This window comes from Canis lupus, chromosome 37, assembly GCF_011100685.1.
Source record: "Canis lupus familiaris isolate Mischka breed German Shepherd chromosome 37, alternate assembly UU_Cfam_GSD_1.0, whole genome shotgun sequence".
In the NCBI taxonomy this organism is placed as follows: Eukaryota; Metazoa; Chordata; class Mammalia; order Carnivora; family Canidae; genus Canis; species Canis lupus.
The window spans coordinates 6,362,209-6,384,363 of record NC_049258.1 but is presented as its reverse complement, the minus strand read 5'-3'; the positions used below and the strand labels follow the sequence as shown (position 1 = coordinate 6,384,363).

Sequence of the window (22,155 nt, the reverse complement as noted above, 5' to 3'; positions counted from 1 at the left end):
TTCAGAAATAATTTGTCAAATACCTTATTTTACACATGAAAAAACTGAGGCCTAAGGAGACATTTATCCTAAATCATACTTGGGTAGTAGAACTAGAAGTTCTAGAACTGAGATTTTTTGATTATCAGTGTTCTTTAGTACTCTATTAATAATAAAGTTCGCTGAGGTTTCATTTTGCAAATATTTTAATTTTACACAATTCTTAGCAACTCATCTATTGTTTAAAAACAAGGTACACACTATTAGAAATAAAAATACTATATGAACATGTATCTAAATGAAAGAACCAACAGATGTGACTTTTTTCTTTTTTTTTTTAATGTGACTTTAACAGCCACATTTAACTATGAAGCTACATGCTTTCCAGAAAGTGTCAGAAGTAAATTTCATCAGAGTGATCTAAAACACCCTTATTACTTCAAATTGTGGGAAGCCCATCTTCTTAATTCTTCTAATCTCAGCATCTAGCTATCTATTGACTCAATCACTCAGTAATTCAAGGAGCACTATCTTTGAGCCCCTTTTGTATTACGTATATAAATCATTTTTGTCTGGGATCCCTTTCCCCCAAAACAGTTAAATACTTCTTCTTTTGCCCTCCAATACTCCTCATTCATACCTCTGAAACACTTAACGATACTTCAGTACAGTTATGTATTTACTTTTAGACTCCTTGACATCAGTGACTTATTTATATCTTATAAATCAGACTCAATGGTTTAATATATCTCTTTTTCCTAATCTCTCTTATGGAACTTGGCATGTAATAGTCAATTAAATGTCTCATCACTACATAATATATATTTTTTAAAAGATTTTATTTATTTGAGAGAGAGAGAGAGAGAGAGTGCACAAGCAGGGGTGGGAACAGAGAGAGATAGAGAAACAGACTCCCTGCTGAGCATGAAGTCTGACCTGGGGGATGGATCTCACAACCCTGAGATCATGACCTGAGATGAAATCAAGAGATGAAATCATCATGACCTGGATGCTTAACTGACTGAGCCACCCAGGTACCCCCCATAATATCTATTTTTATTTTTCCCTTGATGAGAGAGATACAAGAAAGCAAGGGATCTATGTTAGCTGGAAAGACCAGGAAAATTGGAGAGCAAGAGTGTGAAACACTGTTGACTAAGTCCTCACTGTTGATCACCTTTTGCTGATTGTCAAGTTCAGTTCTTTTTTTTTTTTAATTTTAAAAATTTATTTATTTTAGGAGGAGGAGGAGCAGAGGGAGAGGGACAAGCAGACTCCAATGCAGAGCCCAGTCACATGACCCCAAAACAATGATCTGAGCTGGAACCAAGAGATAACGGAGTTACCCAGGAGCCCCCACTAAGTTAATTTCTTAAAACAGTAACTTCTAAGTATTTCTACTTTATTTAAGCATTACCTCACTCCATTCCCTTTTTCCTACCCAATGGGTTTTATTCCTACTAGAGATTAAGGTCATCCAGTGAGAGTTCCCTCCTTTCAGTCCTCTCCATCTCAACATTTTCTTTCTTCTCATGTTTCTGAAAACGATAGATTTCTCCTTCTTCTCCTCTTCATTCAAGATCATTCTCTTTTCTTTGGTGGGGGGAATGGGCAGAGGGAGAGGGAGAGATTCTTAAGCATGCTCCATGCCCAGTGTGGAACCCAATGTGAGGCTTAATCTCACAACTGAGAGCATGACCTGAGCCAAAATCAAGAGTTGGACACTTAACTGGTGAACCACACAGGTGCCCCGAAGATCATTCTTACCTAACTCTTATTTATCCATTTAAAAATGTATTTTGGTATCTTTTTAGCCTAAAAAACTTTCAGTGAACATAACTATACTTCAATTACTTTCATATATATGAACAGGTAGTAAGAATTAGAATTGCCTGTATTTACAGCCTCCATTTTCTTCTACTTATTTATCTCTTAAAATAATCTACTTTTTCTCCTCACTGTTCAAGTGAAATAACATTTTTGAAGTGGCTTTTTCTTTATGATTTAAAATTTGTAATATGTAGTATTACCAAAAAACTAATTTAAAAGAAATGTGTCACCTACACCCTTTATTTGTCCTCATTCTAAACACACAGAAATTCTAGATATTTTACTACATTATTGAACCCTATGGAAAGAAATGAAAATCTTTGAGTTCCATAAAGAGAAATCCATAACAGTATGGAACCTCTGTAGCTCATAGTGATTGTTGGGTAGGATTAAAACAACAAAACACAGCATCTGAGACCACATAATTTCTGAGGATGATTCCAATTATTCATACAGCTTTCATTACACAGAAACTGAAAAAAAAAAAAAAAAGCCAAGAAATTAACATAAATGGGCCCAGCCACAGAAATGTCTCTACAACCTACGAGAGGCACAGGACTCTGAAATCTATAATTCATGCTAAGGATGAGCTTACAAATCAAAATTACAAAGGAGTTGAGGAAATCTCACATTATGAGACAGCATATATTTTATACAAGAGAAATAACAATGAAGAATTCCAGATAACACATAAATGGTCTTTAGATGAAGATGTTTAAAGGGATTTTTAAAATATAAGTGAACTCCATAAGGTAACAGTAAAACATTATGGGAGAAAAGGGACAGGTGGATTTGAAGAAAAAAAAGAAATTTTAGACATTAAAAAACAGTCATTGAAATGACACTTCTCAGCGTATAGGATAAATAAATGTTTAAGACCATGAATTGGGTAAACTAGACCACACGGAATAAAGACTGAGAGGCCAGATGAGTAGGAGATTTCCAGGGGAAAATGATGTTAAGACAGCAGAGGACAATGTTTTAAGTAAGTGGCAGAAAGATCAGGTATGACTGAAGAGTGTCATTTGAATTTGGTCATTAGGTCAGTGGTTACCTTTGGAAGAGCAGTTTCCTTGAAGTGATGGTGAGGGAGACAAAAATTCTGTCATGTTGAGGCATGGATGGGAGATGAGGAATTGGAGATAAGTATAGACACACCCTTTAGGAACATCTTAGGAACTTGGACTAAAATAAGAAGGCAAGAGCTATACAGGTGATAGTTGCAGGGAGGATTTTTCTTTTGGGGGATTAATAAGATCTAGCACATTTATATGCTTTGGTGGAGGGAGGCTAGATTGGGAGAAACCAACAGAGACTTTAACTTGATAGAACTAATTTCCTGAAGAGAAAGGAGGAGGGGATGGGAACTAAAACACAACTAAAGGGGGATTTGCTTTTGTTGTCATCCAAGGCCAGCAGAGTACCATAATAATGCTTATTTCATGCCAGGTTTTGTTCCAAGCATTTTAGATGTATTAACAGAATTGGATGGAGATAAGAAACTTGAGAATGAAGAGTTGAAGAAATGGTCATCTAAAAATCAAAATGATCTTTATGAAGATAAAATTATATACTAATAATTTGCCAAAAGAGAAGGTAGAAGAGATGGTGAAGAGAGCTTAAAAAGTGCCGAAGAATAGGAGAGGAAGTTGACCAGAAACATATAAAAGTCTTTCTGATTAGTAATTCAAATGACTGTGTCATTTTCTCCAGCAGTGCTCAGATACCCTAGGTTCAGAGCTCAGAGACAGACTCTATTGACCATGGTTGAAAGTCTGTAAGCAGACTAGGAAGGAAGGACAAGAGTTCAGCAAGTTGACGGCACTGGCAGAGGGTGAGTGACACTCACTGGGGTTAGGTTGGATAGGAAAGGAAATGAAGCCAGGAGAGGGATAATAGATGGATAGGAAAAAAGAAAGAAAAAAAAAGTAAAAATAGAAAGATTGCAAACATCAAAAGTCCATTGACTCTCTATCCCACTCCTTTCTGAGGCAGCAGTTGCCACAACTCATGAAGGCCACCAGAAGAATAAGCTCTGTCATCTTCAAGCGCAAGGTTTTCTCCGTGTAGCAGTACAGTCAGTCCACTGACCAGCGTCACTGGCGTCACCCAGGAGCTTGTTAGAAATGCAGAATCTGAAGCCCTACCCCGGAAATACTGACCCAGAATCTGCTTAACAGAATCTGCAAGAGATTCATGTCACATGAAAATTTATGCAGCACTGGGACAGAAAGAGTGTTGATTCACCTTTGGTTTATGTGTGGTTTATGCTTTGGAAGCAGCAAGGGGCAGATATTGTCTGTGATGCACTTGAGCTCCCAGGCTCAATGAATTTATTACCTTTTAATGTATAATTGAAATCCTTTTCTGAATGGGGTGCCATCCTGTACACCAGCTGGTCCCTAATTTCACCCCACACCCCAGATGCTCTCCTAGCTGAGTGCCACAGGATTGCACAAGAAACCACAAACTTCCTTTTAGTTCTAAAATTCCTTTTTTTTAACTATTTTTTAAAAGATTTTATTTATTCATGAGAGACACAGAGAGGGAGGCAGAGACACAGGCAGAGGGAGAAGCAGGCTCCATGCAGGGAGCCCGACATGGGACTCGATCCTGAGACCTCCGGGTCACACCCTGGGCCGAAGGCAGGTGCTTGCCCACTGGGCCACCCAGGCACCCCCAGTTCTAAAATTCTTTGATTTTATGTATCATAACCAAACTTCCCCTGCACATAAAAAATACGTGAAAGTAAAACTGAAATGAAGGGAAATGAAATTTAGTAAGTGCCAAAAGTAATACTAAGGAAAAATTTGCAATTAGCTACACACAGACACACACCCCATCCGCTCCTGGGTTAGCTTTCAAGAGTGATACCATTTTTCTTTACCTATGATTTGAGTGTTTTGAAGTCGCTATTCACGACTATGAATGATTTTTGAACTGCTTTTTTTCTCCCCAGCTTTGTGCAAAACCAAATTCTTCTAAGCGAAGTGAGTGGAAGGTGGAGCGAAATTGCTTCCTCACATTTACGTGGAACCGGCCTCCGAAGACGTGGTCTGCAGAGAACAGGCAGCGAGAGACTGGTCACCAGCGTCAGTGTTCGTGGGAATTTTAATATCGTTTTTTAAAGACCTAGCAATGGTTTGTTTGTTTTGGTGTGATTCAGCCTTTCATGTTACACCAAGTTACACCAAGCACTGAATGCTGCACCTGCTGGTGATTTTTTCCTGTGCTGCTGGGGATTTTATTTATTTATTAGAGAAAGAGAGAGAGAGAGAGAGGGAGACAGAGACACAGGCAGAGGGAGAAGCAGGCTCCACGCAGGGAGCCCGACGTGGGACTGGATCCCGGGTCTCCAGGGTCACGCCCTGGGCTGAAGGCGGCGCTAAACCGCTGCGCCACCGGGGCTGCCCTGTGCTGCCGCCTTTAAGCGCGGTTACCTACTGGACCAAGGCCTGCGGTCAAAGAGGAGGAAAAACCCATTTGCCCGCCCTCCTCAGTTCACTGGTGCAGAGAGCTGGGGTGCGCTCGACTACCGCCCGGGGAACCCAAACTGCAGAGGCCCGAGGCGGTTCAGAAATGAAGGGTCTTTAAGCTGCGCAGGGAGCGACGTCTGCGAAGTGACAGCTGATGGCCCCAGCACCCTACCCCCGGGGCAGCTCCCCACCAGCAGCCGCCTCTCCCCCCCCACCCCCTCCCCGGGGCAGCTCCCCACCAGCAGCCGCCTCTCCCCCCCACCCCCCCCAGGGGGCAGCTCCCCAGCAGCAGCCGCCTCTCCCCCCCCACCCCCTCCCCGGGGCAGCTCCCCACCAGCAGCCGCCTCTCCCCCCCACCCCCCCCAGGGGGCAGCTCCCCAGCAGCAGCCGCCTCTCCCCCCACCCCCCCCCCCCCGGGGCAGCTCCCCAGCAGCAGCCGCCTCTCCCCCCCCCCCACACCCCTTCCCCGGGGCAGCTCCCCAGCAGCAGCCCCCTCTCCCCCCCCCCCCTCCCCCCCGGGGCAGCTCCCCAGCAGCAGCCGCCTCTCCCCCCCCCCACCCCTTCCCCGGGGCAGCTCCCCAGCAGCAGCCCCCTCTCCCCCCACCCCCTCCCCCCCGGGGCAGCTCCCCAGCAGCAGCCGCCTCTCCCCCCCCACACCCCTTCCCCGGGGCAGCTCCCCAGCAGCAGCCGCCTCTCCCCCCCCACCCCCTCCCCGGGGCAGCTCCCCAGCAGCAGCCGCCTCTCCCCCACCCAATCCCGCTCCCGGGGCAGCTCCCCAGCAGCAGCCGCCTCCGCGCCCCCCGGCGCCCCCGCCCCCCAGGCTAACCCACCGTCAGCCCACTCGCAGCCCGTCCCCGCCTCGCCCCGACGGCGTGGCGCCCTCCCCTTCTTTCCCTCCGCCCACAGCCCCCCTCCGCTCCTTCCTCCCCCTCGCTCTCCCGCGGGCCCACCCCCACCCCGCTCTCCCGCCCGCCCCCTCTGGGATTCCAGCTCCGGCTGCAAACGCCGCCTCCCCTGCCGCCGGGACGCGGGGCGGGAGGCGCGACGGGCCGGCTGCGCGCAGGCGCAGTGCGCGGCGGGCGGGCGGGCGGTCTGCGCAGGCGCGCGCCGCTCGGGCTGCTCGGGGGCGCCGGGCTTCGCTGGGCGGGCGCGGGCGGGACGGGGGCCCCGCGGCGGCGGCGGCGGCAGGATGCTCCTTCCCTCGGTCAGTGTCTGGAACCTGGCGTTTTATGCCTTTATGATGTGCCTGGCGAGCCTGGGGCTGTGGGACGTCTTCTTCGGCTTCGAGGAGAACAAGTGCAGCATGAGCTACATGTTCGAGTACCCGGAGTATCAGGTGAGCGTCGCCGCCGCACCTGGGCCCTCCCGCGGCCGCTCCCGCTCCGGCTCCCGCGCCGCCAGCCTCCTCCCAGTTTTGTCGCCCTCGAAGGTTCAGCAGACACCCCCCTCCCGGGGTGCCCTCACCTGCCCGTTGCGTCCTCTCTTAACAGCGGGGTGTCGCGCAGGTGGGTCCCCGAGCATCCTCCCGGGTGCCCCCCTCCCGGCCCCGAATCCCAGGCACAGATTCTTTGGCCGCCCCCTGCGGTCCCCCGTTTGCGTCCCTCTCTAGAGACGCCTCTAACTTCAGCCCCTCTCCCTAAACCCAAATCCCAATTCCCCCTGCGTTTCCTACCTTAACTCAGCAGGTGCCCCCGGAGCACACTCGGCTTTCCACGCGCCTGCACTCTCACCATCCCGCGCGGTGGTTTGCACGTTCAGCTCTTGCTTTGCTAGAAGAAGGAGCTGATGGCTGCATCCCGAGCCTGGCCTCTGCGACTCCCCGGTGTTGCTCCAGCGGGACGGGCTGGCCCGATGATGATGAGCCCATGCAGGGGGGGAGTGTCGGGGTTCCCTCCCGTGGTCGCGGGTCGCGCGTGTGCAGACCTGCCGGTGCTCGTGCACGTCGCCTCTTCGCACTTGCACCCCAAACCTCTGTTTCGTGGTGGTGGTTTTTGTTTTCTCACGGTGTTGGCCATTGGAGAGAGACCCGGCCCTTCTTGGCGCCCTCGCTCCCCACCCCCCGTCGGTTCCATTTGGAGTTATTTTCAACCACAGTTGCTTCATCAGTTCAGCAGAGTAGAACCTTGCATCTCATTCATGACCAGCTGTGGCGATAAGTGACACAACTGCCCAAAGTAATTCCTCCGGAAGGATTCTTTTATTTCTAAACCCATCTCCTCTATTTGTTTGCTTGAGGTCATTATGGAGCAGCATGTTACTTGATTAATGCTGTTGATTATTTAGATCCTAAAGCTTACCTAAGGCTTCAGTGGCTGGAAAACATCTCTTCCCACCCCACCCCCCCTTCCGTGGGCAAAAATTCTAATTCAGGTTTCATTTGAGATCCTTGGAAGAGAGTGGAAGAACTTGGTATCAAATGCTATTGAAGGAGATTTCTAAACCCATCTCCTCTATTTATTCAGACAAATAGAGGTACACTCTCGTGCCATGAGAAGTGTACGTACTGGTACTGATAAAACGCATTTTAAAGAGACTTTTTTTATTTTATTTTATTTTTTAATTTCTTTTTATTGGAGTTCAATTTGCCAACATATAGCATAACACCCAGTGCTCATTCCATCAAGTGGCCCCCTCGGTGCCCATCACCCAGTCACCCCAACCCCCTGCCCACTCCCTTTCCACCACCCCTTGTTCTTTACCAGAGTTAGGAGTCTCTCATGTTCTGTCTCCCTCTCTGATATTTCCCACTCATTTTCTTAAAGAGACTTTTTAAAACCAGAGCAGATTCTTTTTAGGTGGAAGAATGGAGATGGTGATTGCCTCAGTGTAGAGGTCATTATGGAGCAGCATGTTACTTGATGAATGGTGTTGATTATTTAGATCCTAAAGCTTACCTAAGGCTTCAGTGGCTGGAAAACATCTCTTCCCCCTCCGTGGGCAAAAATTCTAATTTAGGTTTCATTTGAGATCCTTGCAGGAGAGTGGAAGAACCTGGTAATCAAATGCTATTGAAAGAGATTTTAACGTGTTAACTGTTGTCTGGGTTTCTGAGCACACGTACTGGTTTGTATTTATCAGAGGCTATGCATATTTAAATACGTGGGCGTTTAGTTTAGTTTTTACCTGAAAATAGAGCCCTTATAATCTTTTAATTTTTCTGTGGTTTAATAATGGGGAAACTCTCAACAGGTTGAAGTAGGTCACTTTGGTTTTGTACTGTGTTGAGTTTGATTAAAACAAAATTATCTGGAACGATACAGAACTAATTCTCATTTATTTTGAGATTGACCACAATTATTGAAGCTATTTTAATATCTGCAGTAGTGGAAATTTAGTGTTGAGAACAAAGATCCTCACAGATCTTTGGATCCTCACAGACCCATTTCTTGCCTCGTACAGTTAACTGGAAAGATGGAAAATTAGGTAATGCAAAAAGATATTTGGCTTCCCCCCCCAAGTAGTCTGTATTTAGATATTTTGATTTAGATTCCCTTTTTGAGGCTTTACACTTTTGTTAATTTGTTAGTATAACTGTTAATTTGTCAGTACAGAAGTAATTACAGTGGAAGGAGTTTCTGATACGCATTTTCAGTAGATTTTTATGATATAAAAAACTGTGTTAATTCACTACATTATTTATATTTGATTCTTAGACCTTTTATTGTGCATACCATGTCGTGTTACTTGAGAAATACAGTTAAAACCTGAATAGAGGGATCTCTGGGTGGCGCAGCGGTTTGGCGCCTGCCTTTGGCCCAGGGCGCAATCCTGGAGACCCGGGATCGAATCCCACGTCGGGCTCCCGGTGCATGGAGCCTGCTTCTCCCTCTGCCTATGCCTATGTCCCTCTGCCTGCCTCTCTCTCTCTCTCTCTCTCTCTCTCTCTCTGTGACTATCATAAATAAATAAAAATTAAAAAAAAAACCTGAATAGAAATGAGTCATTTTGAATATTGTGAGACTTATGGATAACTGAGGTCATTCTATTAAAAGCCAGTAGTTAATGAATATGTATTCTAAATACATTTTATATATATTATTTACTTTTAGTTATATTTTATAGTAAGCTTTCTAATTGTTCACAGGTTGATGTCCAGCATTTTTGATGACGTAGTCATTGGGTTTTCTTCTTCTTGATGCTTTCTTTTTTTTTTTTACTGGTAATTTGCATATTTCTTAGCAAATTTTAGAGGAAATGAGAAGTAGTTGAAACATACTCAATTTTATTCTCCATTTTAGAAATAAAAGGTGGGACAGGAATTTGAACCTAAATTTGTAAAATGAAGTTTTGAATTTAAAATTGGGGTAGCCTGGGTGGCTCAGCTGTTTAGCATCTTTAGCCCAGAGCGTGATCCTGAAGATCCGGAATCCAGTCCCACATTGGGTTCCCTGCATGGAGCCTGCTTCTCCCTCTGCCTGTGCTCTGCCTCTGTGTGTGTGTGTGTGTGTGTGTGTGTGTGTGTGTGTGTGTCTCATGAATAAACAAATAAAATCTTTTTTAAAATTTAAAAAAAAATTGTTTTTCATTTTCTACCTTTAATTTTTTTTTATTTGCTTATTCAGAGTTCACTGAACATCTCACAGACCTACCAGGCAAAATACACATTATCCTTTAAAGCTTCTTGCTTTATTATGATAGCAAGGCAAAGCATTTATTTGGTAGCAAACAGTTTTAGGCAAATTGTAGAATTTGAGAAGAAACATCTGTGTTGTTTTTTCCCATACAGTAATTTGTTTGTCTTCAAATATGTGACCTAACAGCTAACAGTTGCTGTCTGAAAGAAAATCTTTATCACACTTATTATTAAGTGTGATGTTTGTTTAGCAAATAATTTATTGATTAACTACACTGTATCAAGTATAGTCTAGATACTGGGTATGGGTGAGAGGGAATTAGAGATCAATTAGACGTGTGTCTTTATGACTTTACAATTTTCATGTCTTTATAATACCATGGGGGGGACAGGAATGTAATGGATAGTTAAAATATAATGTGCTAAACAATAATTTCACCGTAAGAGTGCCTATGAGGCTCTTCACAGAAGAGAGCATTTAAGTTCATCTTCAGTAGTCAAAGGCCGTAGAGAGGTTATTATGAATTAAAGGGAATATATATACATATAGTTCTTGAAGCGCAGACACAAGAAAATTGCAGGAATAAAGAATAGCATATGTGAAGGTGGGAAGGCATCAGGACACATTGTATAAGTTTTAATTCACAGGTAAAATATGTATAGATCATAAAGTTAACACGTTAGTTTTCTTGATTCAGTATTTTTCTAGCACTTGGGAACTTGTTAGAATGTTTGTCTTTTGAAAGGGTTCTGGATTAGAGATTAGAAGGACCTGTTCTGAGGAAGTCAAGAGAGGATGGAAAGCAGAGGCAGGATTGTGGAGATTGAACGTCTATTTAGGGGAGGGGTGCTCATTTAAAATAATCTACAGAAAGTAATTTAAAATTTATGGGAGTCTTGTTGCTATAAAACCTTTCTTTTAAAATCCCTTGACTCTCTTTTGCTTCATATACCTATACGTTTTCTGTCTTCCATCTGATCAAAACCCTTCCTGTTTTTTCCTGCCACTCCCAGCTTGAACTGTGGAATGTAATTTTGCCGTTTCGGATAGTTTCCTATTCTTCTGAGTTAATTTTAAACTAGTTCAAAATTTGTTTAGCTGTGTACTAAAAAGAATGATCTAATACTCATGTACTGTCCTTTTCTAAAGGTGTACTAAATTGAGAGGAGTTAAGAGTAATATGCTTTCTTTTTGCTTAATGTGTACTTTTACAAAATATTGCGTCATTTTCATTTTTGATTATATATTGGAATATTATATATTGGTATAATAAAAACTGAAAATGACGCAATATTTTGTAAAAGTATACATTCAATTGGTACAAATTTGAATTGAAGTCCATACATATGACACACACACACACACACACACACACACACTATAGTAAATTGCAGGATTGGTATTTCTGAATTTTGAGTATTTGATATAAAATAACTAATGTCATAAACAATAAGCTCACCATCTTTAAAGGTGTTTTCAGGTGTTATAACATAGATTGTTTATGGTAATATTTTTTAAAGAATATTCAGGAATGTGCATGAATAATCAAAATTCTGCTTTTTAGAACAGTGAGGTTTTTCAGTGTCATTACCATTTATAGGCTTTAAAATTCATTCAGTAGTTAAAATTTTTATCAAGCATATGTACAGCACTGCTAGATCATTAAATCTACTGATGTCTACTTAAATAAAATCTGTTCAATGTAACTGGCTTCATTTTTAATGATTTCTATACTTAAAAAAGGAGCAGCAGCAGAAGGGCTTATACTTTACCACCACTTTTATAGATGCCTAGTTTTGGGGGATGACATTAAGACCTAATTTGTATTTTGTTGAAAAAAATTATATGAATTATTGGCTCATTTGTTATATAATAATATGAATTGCATGCAGAGTAGTCTAAGGCTTGCTGACAAACCATATACCTGAAAACCAAAAACCATGAAAACCAAAAGAGATGCTAACTCATTGGAATGTTTACGGTGAGGAGAGTGTACGTATTTTGACCCAAGACATGGCTATAAGGTTCAGATTAATTTGTGAAACACACTGCAGATTGAAGCATATGAAATTGAGAGGTGAAAAAGCTGCATTATAAAACAAGCTTACTTTTTTTTGAGTAATATAACAGCTAGACTATATAATTGGGTCTAAGTAAAATGAGAGACATTACAAGACAGTTTAAAATAGCAAAAAAGAATCAATTTGATAATGGAAAGGTTTTATCATTTCTAAGTATAATTGATACTGATACTATGTTAAATGCATTTCCAATTATATTAGATGTAACTTGCAGGAATGTAATGGATAGTTAAAATATAATTATATATATAATTATGTTTTATATATATATATAATTAGCGTGTAACTTGCTGACGTACCCCAATATTTTTCTTTTATTAGTGGCTATTTTGAATTAGAATTTCAAGTAGTTCCATTTTATGCATTCCTGAAGACTACATGGTTCAAAATTCACTCAAGACAAATTCTACATATGAATAAACTAAAAGTAAAACTTAGTGCAGTTTTATCATCAGTAATATTTTTATACTATACTGTTTTTTTTTTTACTATACTGTTTCAATGTGTATAATTCAGAATTGGTCACAGTTGACTGAATTATATTAATACAACTGATTAAAGTGAAATTGCCTTTTTATTTATTTTTGCTGCAGAAAATAGAACTGCCAAAGAAACTGGCAAAACGCTATCCTGCATATGAATTATATCTTTATGGAGAAGGATCCTATGCTGAAGAACACAAAATTCTCCCTTTGACAGGTATTCCAGTTCTCTTTCTTCCTGGTAACGCTGGAAGTTATAAGCAAGGTAAGTCTTGGAAGTAAATTTTAAAAGCTATAAAATTCTATTGGAGAATTTATCAGGTACATACTCTGTGTTAAGTACTGTGCTAGGCACACTGGGAGACACAAATATGTGACATTATGTCTGAGAGAAAAAAATGTGAGCACAAAAAATAGTTGAAGACCACTTAGAGAAGAGTAAGAAGAAAAAGAACAGGATAGAGTGGTAGGATAAATGATACAGGGATTCAGGAATTAGCAGAAGAAAGGTTTATGTTGGAAATGGAAAGTACAGAAAACATACGCCAAAGCACTGATTTGAGAAGTAAATCGGTGTTTGTTTTGCTAAACAAGAGAAAAGATTGGTTTCTTTCTTTTGGAGCTATTTTAATTAGATCTGGAAATACTGATGGGAACTCAGAAAGGGAAGTTTAATGTATAGATCCCAAAATGAATGTTGGCCTAGAGAAAATAGCCATTCTTTCTGGCATAACAATTAAGTAATCTGGAAGTAATTTCATTTAAAATGAGCTTTTTGGTTATTAACTGGTGTATTCTTTTATATGATAAGAATAGGATTCTTTCAGCTTTTAGTATAATTACTTACATGCGATGCATTTATCTAGTAAATAATTGTGTTTTAGGTATTAGGGATCCAAAACAGACCAAGATAGATAATATTTCTCCCTCTCATTAAACTTATATTTTTGTTGGGAAGACAGCCATCAAATAAATAATGTAAGTAATGTTAAAAGTTAGAAAGATCATGGGATTGAGCCCTGAACAGGGAGTCTGCTTCTCCCTCTCCTTCTGAGCCTCCTCTGCTTTTGTGCTGTCTCTCTCTTGTGCACTCTCTCTCTCTCTCTCTCAAATAAATAAATCTTTAAAAAAGAAAGTTAGAAAAATAAAACACAGGGATAGAGGATAAATAGGATCAGAAGGTGGCTAGTTTAGTTGAAGTGGCCAGGAAAAGTCAGGATGAAGATGTAACATTTGAGCAGAGGCTTGAATGTAGCTAAGAAACTGAGGTATGTGACTCTTTGGGGAAAGACGCTGAGGCAGGAACATGCTTGGTACATTCAAGGCCATGAACCTAGAGACAGTGGCAAGAAATGAGGGAAAAGTAGCTACAACCTATATCATATAAGCTGTGGAAGAGACTGAATTTTTCATCCGAGTGTGATTGGAAACTTTTAGAGGGTTTTGGGTAGGAAATGATATAATCTAATTTTTCTGTTGTTAATCTTTGAAATATAACACATATACAGAGAAATGTGTAGAATATAGATACTCAATTAAAAATTATTATAAAGTGAATACCCATAGAACTGAAACCTAAGTCAAGAAGTAGAAGATTGCCAATACTGTGGAAACCCCCTGAATGCTCCTTCCTGATAAAACTTTCTACCCTCTTTTCTAGAGGTAATCACAATCCAAACTTAAGGATAGTAGTTTCCTTGACTTTTATTGTTTTAGTATCTAAATATGCGTCTCTGTCTCTAATACAATCTACTTTTAGGGGATTATTTTTAAACTTTGTAGCATAAACATTTAGTATGTATTCTTTTGTGTTTGGCTTTTTCCACTCAACATTTTAAAAATTCATTCAAGTTGTGGTATGAGCTGTGATTTGTTCATTTTCCTCACTCTGTATCATCCCATTATATGACTATACCTAGTTTGGACATTTGTGTTATTTATAAGTAATTACAAGTAACGAACATTTTTCAACTTTGGATCGCATAAACCCATGCTTCTGTAAGATGTTTACTGTAATATAATTTCGTGTCAAAGGTTATGTGTATCCTTTTAATTTTACTGTTTGTGTTAATTTATACTCCCAGAAACAGTACATTATACTTCCTTTAGCTTCACATCCTTGACAGCATTGAAATTGTTAGATTTTTAAATTGTTTACAGTCTGGTAAGTGTGATTTATTTTTTAAAAATGATTACTTTGGCTTTGTTGTGTAGAGAATATGCTGCAAAGAGGCAAGAGTGGAAGAAGGAAAAATACTAAACATCATTAATCATCAGGGAAGTACAAATCAAAACCACAATAATGGATATCATTTCATACCCAGTAGGGTAGCTCTAATCTAAAAGATAATAGCAAGTGTCATGACGCTGTGAAGAAATTGAAACCCTTATACATTGCTGGTGGGAATATAAAATAGCAGAATCACTTTGGAAAAATAGTTTGGTAATTTTTTACAATGTTAAACATAAGAGTTTTATGCTTAGTAATTCCACTATAGGTATCTACCCAAGAAAAATGAAAACATACAGTCACGTAAAAACTTGTTTATAGACGTTTATAGCAACACAATTCAAAATAGCTAAAATGTAGAAACAACCCAAATGTCCATCAACTAAATGACAGATAAGTAAAATATATCCCTAAAATGGAATATTCTTCAGCAATAAAATGAATGAACCATAAAATAAGAAAATTACAGGCCAATATCCTTGATGAACATAGGTGCAGAAATCTTTAGCAACATATTAGCAAACCAAATCCAACAATACATGATCAAGTGGATTTATTCCAGAGATACAAGGAGGTTCAGCATCCACATATCCATATGATACGATTAAAGTAATACAATGAAAGATAAAAATCATATGATCATCTCAAGAGATGCAGCAAAACCATTTGACAGAATTCAGTATTTATTTATGATAAAAACTCAACAGAGTGGATATAGAGGATGCACCTCAACACAATAAAGACCATATATGATAGTCCTATAGCTAACATCAGACTCAGTGGTGAAAAGCTGAAAGCTTTTCCTCTAATTTCAGAGACAAGACAAGAATGCCAAATTTTACCACTTTTTTCAACATAGTATTGGATGTCCTAGCCACAGCAGTAAAGCAAGAACAATTTTAAAAAGCCATCTAAATTGGAAAGGAAGAAGTAAAATTGTCACTATTTGCAGGTAACATATATAGAAAACCCTAAAGACTCCACAAAAAGCTGTTAGAATTAACAAATGAATTTGGTAAAATGCAGGATACAAAATCAATATACAGGAAACTGTTGTGTTTCTGTATACATAACCAGGGAAATTAAGAAAACAATCCCATTTATAATTGCATTGAAAAGAGAAAAAAACCTAGGAATAAATTTAACAAAGGAGCTCTACGAGATCTCTACACTGAAAATCTATAAGACACAGATGAAACAAATAAAACAAAAATACAAATAAATGGAAAGAGATTCTCTGCTTATGGATTGGAAATATTAATATTGTTAAAGTGTCCATACTGCCAAAAGCAATCTATAGATTCTGTGCAATACCTATCAAAATTCCAATGGTGTACTTCACAGAAGTAGAACAAATTATAAAATTTGTGTGGTACCACAGAAGATCCTGAATAGCCAAAGCAGTCTTGAGAAAGAACAAAACTGGACATGAACAAAAAAAACATGGAAAAAAATGGAAAAAAAAAAACCAAAAATGCTCCCTGATTTCAAACTGTACCAGAGCTGTAGTAATGAGAACAATATTATATTGGTAGAAAAACAGACCCACAGATCAGTGGAACAGATTGAGGGCCCAGAAGTAAGCTCACATATATATGGTCAATTTATCTCTGATAAAAGAGACAAGAACATGCAATGGAGAAAGAACTGTCACTTCAATAAATGGTTCTGGAAAAACTGGACAGCCACAAGCAAAAGAGTGAAAGTAGGCCACTATCTTCCACCATGCACAAAAATTAACACCAAAGGGTTTAACACCTTTGCGTATAACACCGGAGTCCTTAAAACTGCCAGAAGAAAACACAGGCAGAAAGCTCCTCGACATCAGTCTTAGCAACATCTTTGTGGATCTCACTCCAAAGCAAGAGAAACAAAAGCAAAGATAAATAAATGGGACTACATCAAACTAAAAAGCTTCTGCACAGCAAAGGAAACCATTAAAATGAAAAGGCAGCCTACTCAATGGGGGGAGATATTTGTAAACCATATAAACAGGGGGTTAATATCCAATATCCAAATATATCCAAAATATATTAAGAACTTACATAACGACAAAATGGACAAAGGATCTGAATGGACATTGCTCCAAAGAAGACATACAGATCACCAATAGGCACATGAAAAGTTACTCAATATCAGTAATTGTTAGGGAAATGTAAATCAAAACTACTTTTTACCTCACACCTGTCAGAATGGCTACTATCAGACAAGAAATAATAGAAATGAAACTTGACCATTTACACATGGATGGACCTTGAGGGTATTATGCTAAGTGAAATAAATCAGAAAAAGACAAATACCATATGATTTCATTGATATGTGGAATCTTAAAGGAAAAAAAAGAATAAACAAAACAAACTCCTAGATACAGAGAACAGACTATGGTTACCAGAGGGGAAGGGTGTTAGGAGTGAGAAAATGAGTGAAGGGAGCCAACAGTGTGGTAATAGATGATAAATAGATTTGTGGTGATGATCACTTTGTAGTGTATACAGATGTCAAATTATAAAACTGCACACTGGAAGCTTCTATAATAAAAAGGAATGGATTAACTGATAATTCCATGAATACCATGAATTACATGGTACAGTGTGGGTGAATCTTGAAAACACTCTAAGAGAAAGAAGCCAGTCATAGAAAGCCATATATATGATCCCATTTATAGAAATGTCTAGAATAGGCAAATCCATAGGGACAGAAAGTAAATTAGTACTTTCCAGGAATTGGGAGAAGAGGAATGAGAAGTGACTACTAATGAGTGTAGGTTTTTCTTTTGGGAGTAATTAAAGATGCCTGAAGTTAGATTAGATTAGTAGAATTTTGTGAGTATAATGAAAATCATTGAACTGTACACTTTCACATAAGTTGTATGTGAATTATATATGTTTAGAAAAATGGAATGGCAAATAGGTATTTTGTTTGCTAAACCATACATTGCAACTTTTAATGCCATTAATGCAATCAATTCACAAAATCTGTGAAATGGTTTACAGAGCAAAACCTAAAACAGTGTGGAAGCAGGTAGACCAGTGAGGAAACTATTGGAGTAGTTAAGGCAAGAGATGATGGTGTTTAGATTAGGAGGACATCATTGGAAATGGTGAGAAACGTTGATTGGGCATATATTTAGAAAGTAGAGGATGATAGGATTTACTGATGAATTGGATGTCATGTGTAAGGAAAAGACCAATCAAGCATACATATGTAAAGTGATGAGCATACATTTCTTGTAGGAATTTTCTCATTCTTAAAATCCCAAAGTGTGATTTATTCATACAGATGGCCAACATTTTGTATCAAAAATTCTTCCCCTCCCTTTAGCTATTTTCCCTAATGAAGTGGAAGCAGGTGAAGAATGAATGACCTGTTTACTTTTTATTTAATTTAAATTTTAAAATACTTAGGGCACAAAACATACAATACAAACAATGGTTTGTTCTTCTAAATTGATACTATTGAAGGACGTCACCTGAAGTAGGTTGTTTATGTTTGGAGTGTGGGATAAAGTTACTTGTTAAGAGACTTTGAAGCAAGAATGGATGCAACTTTCAAAAATTTTGTTTAATTTGCACTTTTTCTCTGCAGTTCGTTCTCTTGGTTCTATTGCACTTAGAAAAGCAGAAGACATTGACTTCAAGTACCACTTTGACTTCTTTAGTGTGAATTTCAATGAAGAACTGGTGGCACTGTATGGTGGAAGTCTTCAGAAACAAACCAAGTTTGTACATGAATGCATTAAAACAATTCTCAAACTCTATAAGGTAAGAAATAAGAATGCAAATCAATAGTGACCACCTATTAGCGTTTTTTATTTTTCAACATATTTTAAATCATTTGTTTATTTGGAAGTTGAAGATGATAGAAAGGTTTTTTTTTTTCTTTTTTGGTGGGAGTCTGTTATTTTGAACTCAATGGTTTTGAAGTTTAAATTGAATGTACAAGAAACCTCACATGAATTTAAGGGAAAATCTTTTTTTAACTTTATAAATTAGAAGTGCACTGAATTTTCTAAAGACCATTAGTATGGATATCTGCTTCTTGTTATGAATAACTGGTATTAGGGTAAACTACTTCCATACGTAAGCAACTATAGTCAAAATATCTGAAGCACATGTTTTCAGATGTTGGACAACCAAGTAGTAAAGGACCATGACCCCTGAAAAAAGGAAAATATGTGAGGTGAGCTTCATGATTGCTTTGATTTTGTGCCTGAAAGCATTCCTCAGACCATGGGGTAAGTAGGTGGAGGTCAAAAAGAGTACATTGATATAACTGAGCCAAAGAAGGCCGAGATCAGAATTTGGGCTACTGGAGTTGTTAGATTTGTGGGTGGATATGAGAAAGAGGAGGACTAAGCAGAGCTAGAAGCTCTATAAATTTGGTATCTTTCAACTTTGAACGCAGTGCTACATATGCACGGGACAAGAAGCTACAAGGCAATAGCATACCAGGGAGAAGGTGGTGGGGTATGTCTACCTCAGGTGCAAGGAATAAGGGGCAATATATATTGTTAGAGAAATTTTAAGAGTGGAAAACATTCTAAAAATCATTTTATGCCAACAATTCTAAACAGTATCAGGGATAAAATACTACTATACCACCTACTGAGGTGAGCCATTGCCTTCCATGGTATGCCACAGTGAAACTCCTAGCAAAAGAAAGCTACTGGAGAATTATGCCCTGACTGAGATTCCAGAGGTCACATGTGCTGGGAAATAGCAGTTCGGATCAGCTACAATAGAAAGACCCAGTAGAACACATTGGATATTCATTTGAGATCCCAGAAAGGATGCAATTTAAATATAGAGCTACTCCAGCTCTAACGTAAGAGCTCTTCCGGGATCCACTTTAATGCTTAACTATAAGCCTCAAAAATACTGAAGTTACGGATTTAAAGTAAAGGATACACATAAGAGAACAGATGGAGAATTTCAGCAGAGATATGGAAACTATTAAAAGAGCAAAAAGGGCGATTTAGAACTGAAACAATATATATCAGATATGAAAGGTTAAGGGGGTGTCTGGGTAGCTCAGTCAGTTAAGTGTCTGACTCTTGATTTCTGCTTAGGTCATGATCTCAGGATTGTAAGATTGAGCCCTTTGTTGGGCTCTATGCTAGGTGTGGAACCTGCTTAAGATTCACTCTCTGCTCCTCCCCTGCCTCTTAAAAAAAAAAAAAAAGAAAGAAAAGAAAAGAAATGAAAATTTTAGCAGATAGGCTCCAAACAGATTGAATACTATAGAAGAGATCAGTGAATTTGAAGATAGGACGATAGGATGAAAAGGAAAGAGTCTTAACCTGTGGGACAAACTGCCTTGATGACTATAAGTTTATGGTTTTTGTGGTAATACATACAACAGAATATTGCTCAGCCATCAAAAAGAATGAAATCGTGCCATTTGCAACAATGCAGATGGAACTGGCGTGGTTTATACCAAGCAAAATAAGTCAGAGAAAGACAAGTATTATGTGATTTCACTTATATGTGCAATTTAAGAGACAAAACAGATGAACATTCGGGTAGGGGGAGAAAAAAAGAAGCAAACCATAAAAGACTCTAGCTATAAGAACAAACAGGGTTGATGGAGGGAGGGAGGGAGGTGGGGATGGGCCAAATGGGACTTGTTGTGATGAGCACTGGGTATTACATGTAAATGATGAATCACTACATTATATTCCTGAAACCAGTATTATTCTATATATTAACTAGAATCTAAATAAAAACTCGAAAAAAATGAAAATGAAAATGCATCATCAGAATTTGTAAGATTAAAGTAGTTAATTTGTACGGTTAAAGTAGTTAAAAGAAATACTGTAGTCTTAAATATTTACATTAGAAAAGAACAAGGTTTAAAAACAATAACCCAGCCTTTCAACATAAGCTTAGAGAAAGAACAAAGTAAACTCAGAGTACATGTAAGGAAACAATAAAGCTGAGAATGGAAATCGAGGAAACAGTATAGACAAACATTAGTGAGAAAAAAATGATACCAATTACTGATTCTTCTAGAAGATCTAAAAATTGATAAACCCATATCTACATTGATTGAGGAAAAAAAGGAGGGGAATACAAATTAACAATATTAGGAATGAAAGAAGGGAAATTTCTAGAGCCTACAGATACTAAGAAGTTATTAAAGGATTATTATGAACAACATTACGCCAATACATTTGAGGACTCAGATGAAATTCTCAAATCCCTTGAAATATAAATTACAAAATAGACACAAGGAGAAACAAAATGTCTGTCTAGCCTTACATCTGTTTAAAATTTGTTGTTTGTAATTAAAAATCTTACTGCCAAGAAAACTGGAGCTAAATGACTTCAATGGTGAATTCTGTGACACATTTAAGGAAAAAATAATACCCATCTTATACAAACTAAGAAAATAGAGGAAGAAATAATACATTTAGTTCATTTTAAGAAACCTGCAAACCCTGATTATCAATATCAGATATTGACATTGTTTGAAAGGAAAATAGAGACCTAGTATTCCTCATGAATATAGATGTAAGATACTCAACAAGCAACTAGACTATCAAACCCAGCAATATTTTAAAGTATAATATGACTACATAGGATTTATCCGAAGAATGCAAATTTGGTTTAATATTCAAGTATCAATCAATATAATTTATCTAGGATCATCTCAATAGATAAAACTTATTCAGATACATTCAGCACCCATTCATGATTTAAGAAAAAAAATAGCGCATTAGGTATAGAAACAGGTTTAAGAACTATTTCTGTATTTGATAAGGTATTTATTGGTAAGATAAATAAGATGTAATCACAAAATGGAATTTCCATGTTATTCACAATAAATGCCTTCAGGGATGCTTGGGTGACTCAAGTCAAGTGTCTGTCTTAGGCTCAGGTCATGATCCTAGGATGCTGGGATTAAGCACTGAGTTGGGCTCCCTTCTCACAGGGGAGTCTGCTTCTCCCTCTCCCTTTGCTCCTCCCTCCTGCTCGTGCTCTCTCTCTCTCTCTCTTTTTCTCTCCTCAAATAAATAAATAAAATCTCTTAAAAATCCCAAAAAACAAAACAAAATCAGTAAGTGCCATTTATGTTTTATGCCAGGTAGTTTTCTTTTTTCCATTTTTCAGCTTCTATTTCTGCACCTAGCTGGTGCAGTAAGACCAGAAAAAGAAATAAAATTAATAAAGATCAAAAAGGAAGCATTAAAACTGTCTATATTCACAAATGACGTAAATATACAGAAACATTTAGAGGCACCGACTTGGTTCAGCTGGTTAAGTGTCTGCCTTTGGCTCAGGTGGTCCTGAGATGGAGCCCAGAGTTGGGCTCCCTGCTTAATAGGGAACCTGCTCCTCCTTCTCCCTCTGCCTCTCCTCATGCTTGTGCTCTCTTGCTCTTTCTCTCTGTCAAATAAATAAATAAAATCTTAAGAACTATTTAAAGGAATATACAAAAAAATTATTGAATTCATAAGTGAATTTACCCAGATCACAGGAAAATGGTCAATATTCAAAAATC

The 22,155-nt window shown here is 38.9% G+C and overlaps 2 protein-coding genes across 8 annotated transcripts in view; both read left to right on the top strand.

Annotated features, from left to right (window-relative positions):
- Positions 1–4,952, top strand: part of ANKRD44 (ankyrin repeat domain 44) — a 365,215-nt gene extending 360,263 nt beyond the window's left edge. For all 6 annotated transcript variants that reach the window (XM_038585235.1, XM_038585234.1, XM_038585233.1 and 3 more), the window contains exon 29: positions 4,769–4,952. In XM_038585235.1, coding sequence (XP_038441163.1) covers positions 4,769–4,937 — 169 coding nt within the window. In that variant the 3' untranslated portion in view covers positions 4,938–4,952. The remainder of the gene's footprint in view (positions 1–4,768) is intronic.
- A 1,464-nt stretch (positions 4,953–6,416) lies between these two features.
- PGAP1 (post-GPI attachment to proteins inositol deacylase 1) overlaps positions 6,417–22,155 on the top strand; it is a 68,957-nt gene continuing 53,218 nt past the window's right edge. For both annotated transcript variants that reach the window (XM_038585232.1, XM_038585231.1), the window contains exons 1-3: positions 6,417–6,621; positions 12,534–12,687; positions 18,238–18,413. In XM_038585232.1, the coding sequence (XP_038441160.1) occupies positions 6,475–6,621; positions 12,534–12,687; positions 18,238–18,413 (477 nt within the window). In that variant the 5' untranslated portion in view covers positions 6,417–6,474. The remainder of the gene's footprint in view (positions 6,622–12,533; positions 12,688–18,237; positions 18,414–22,155) is intronic.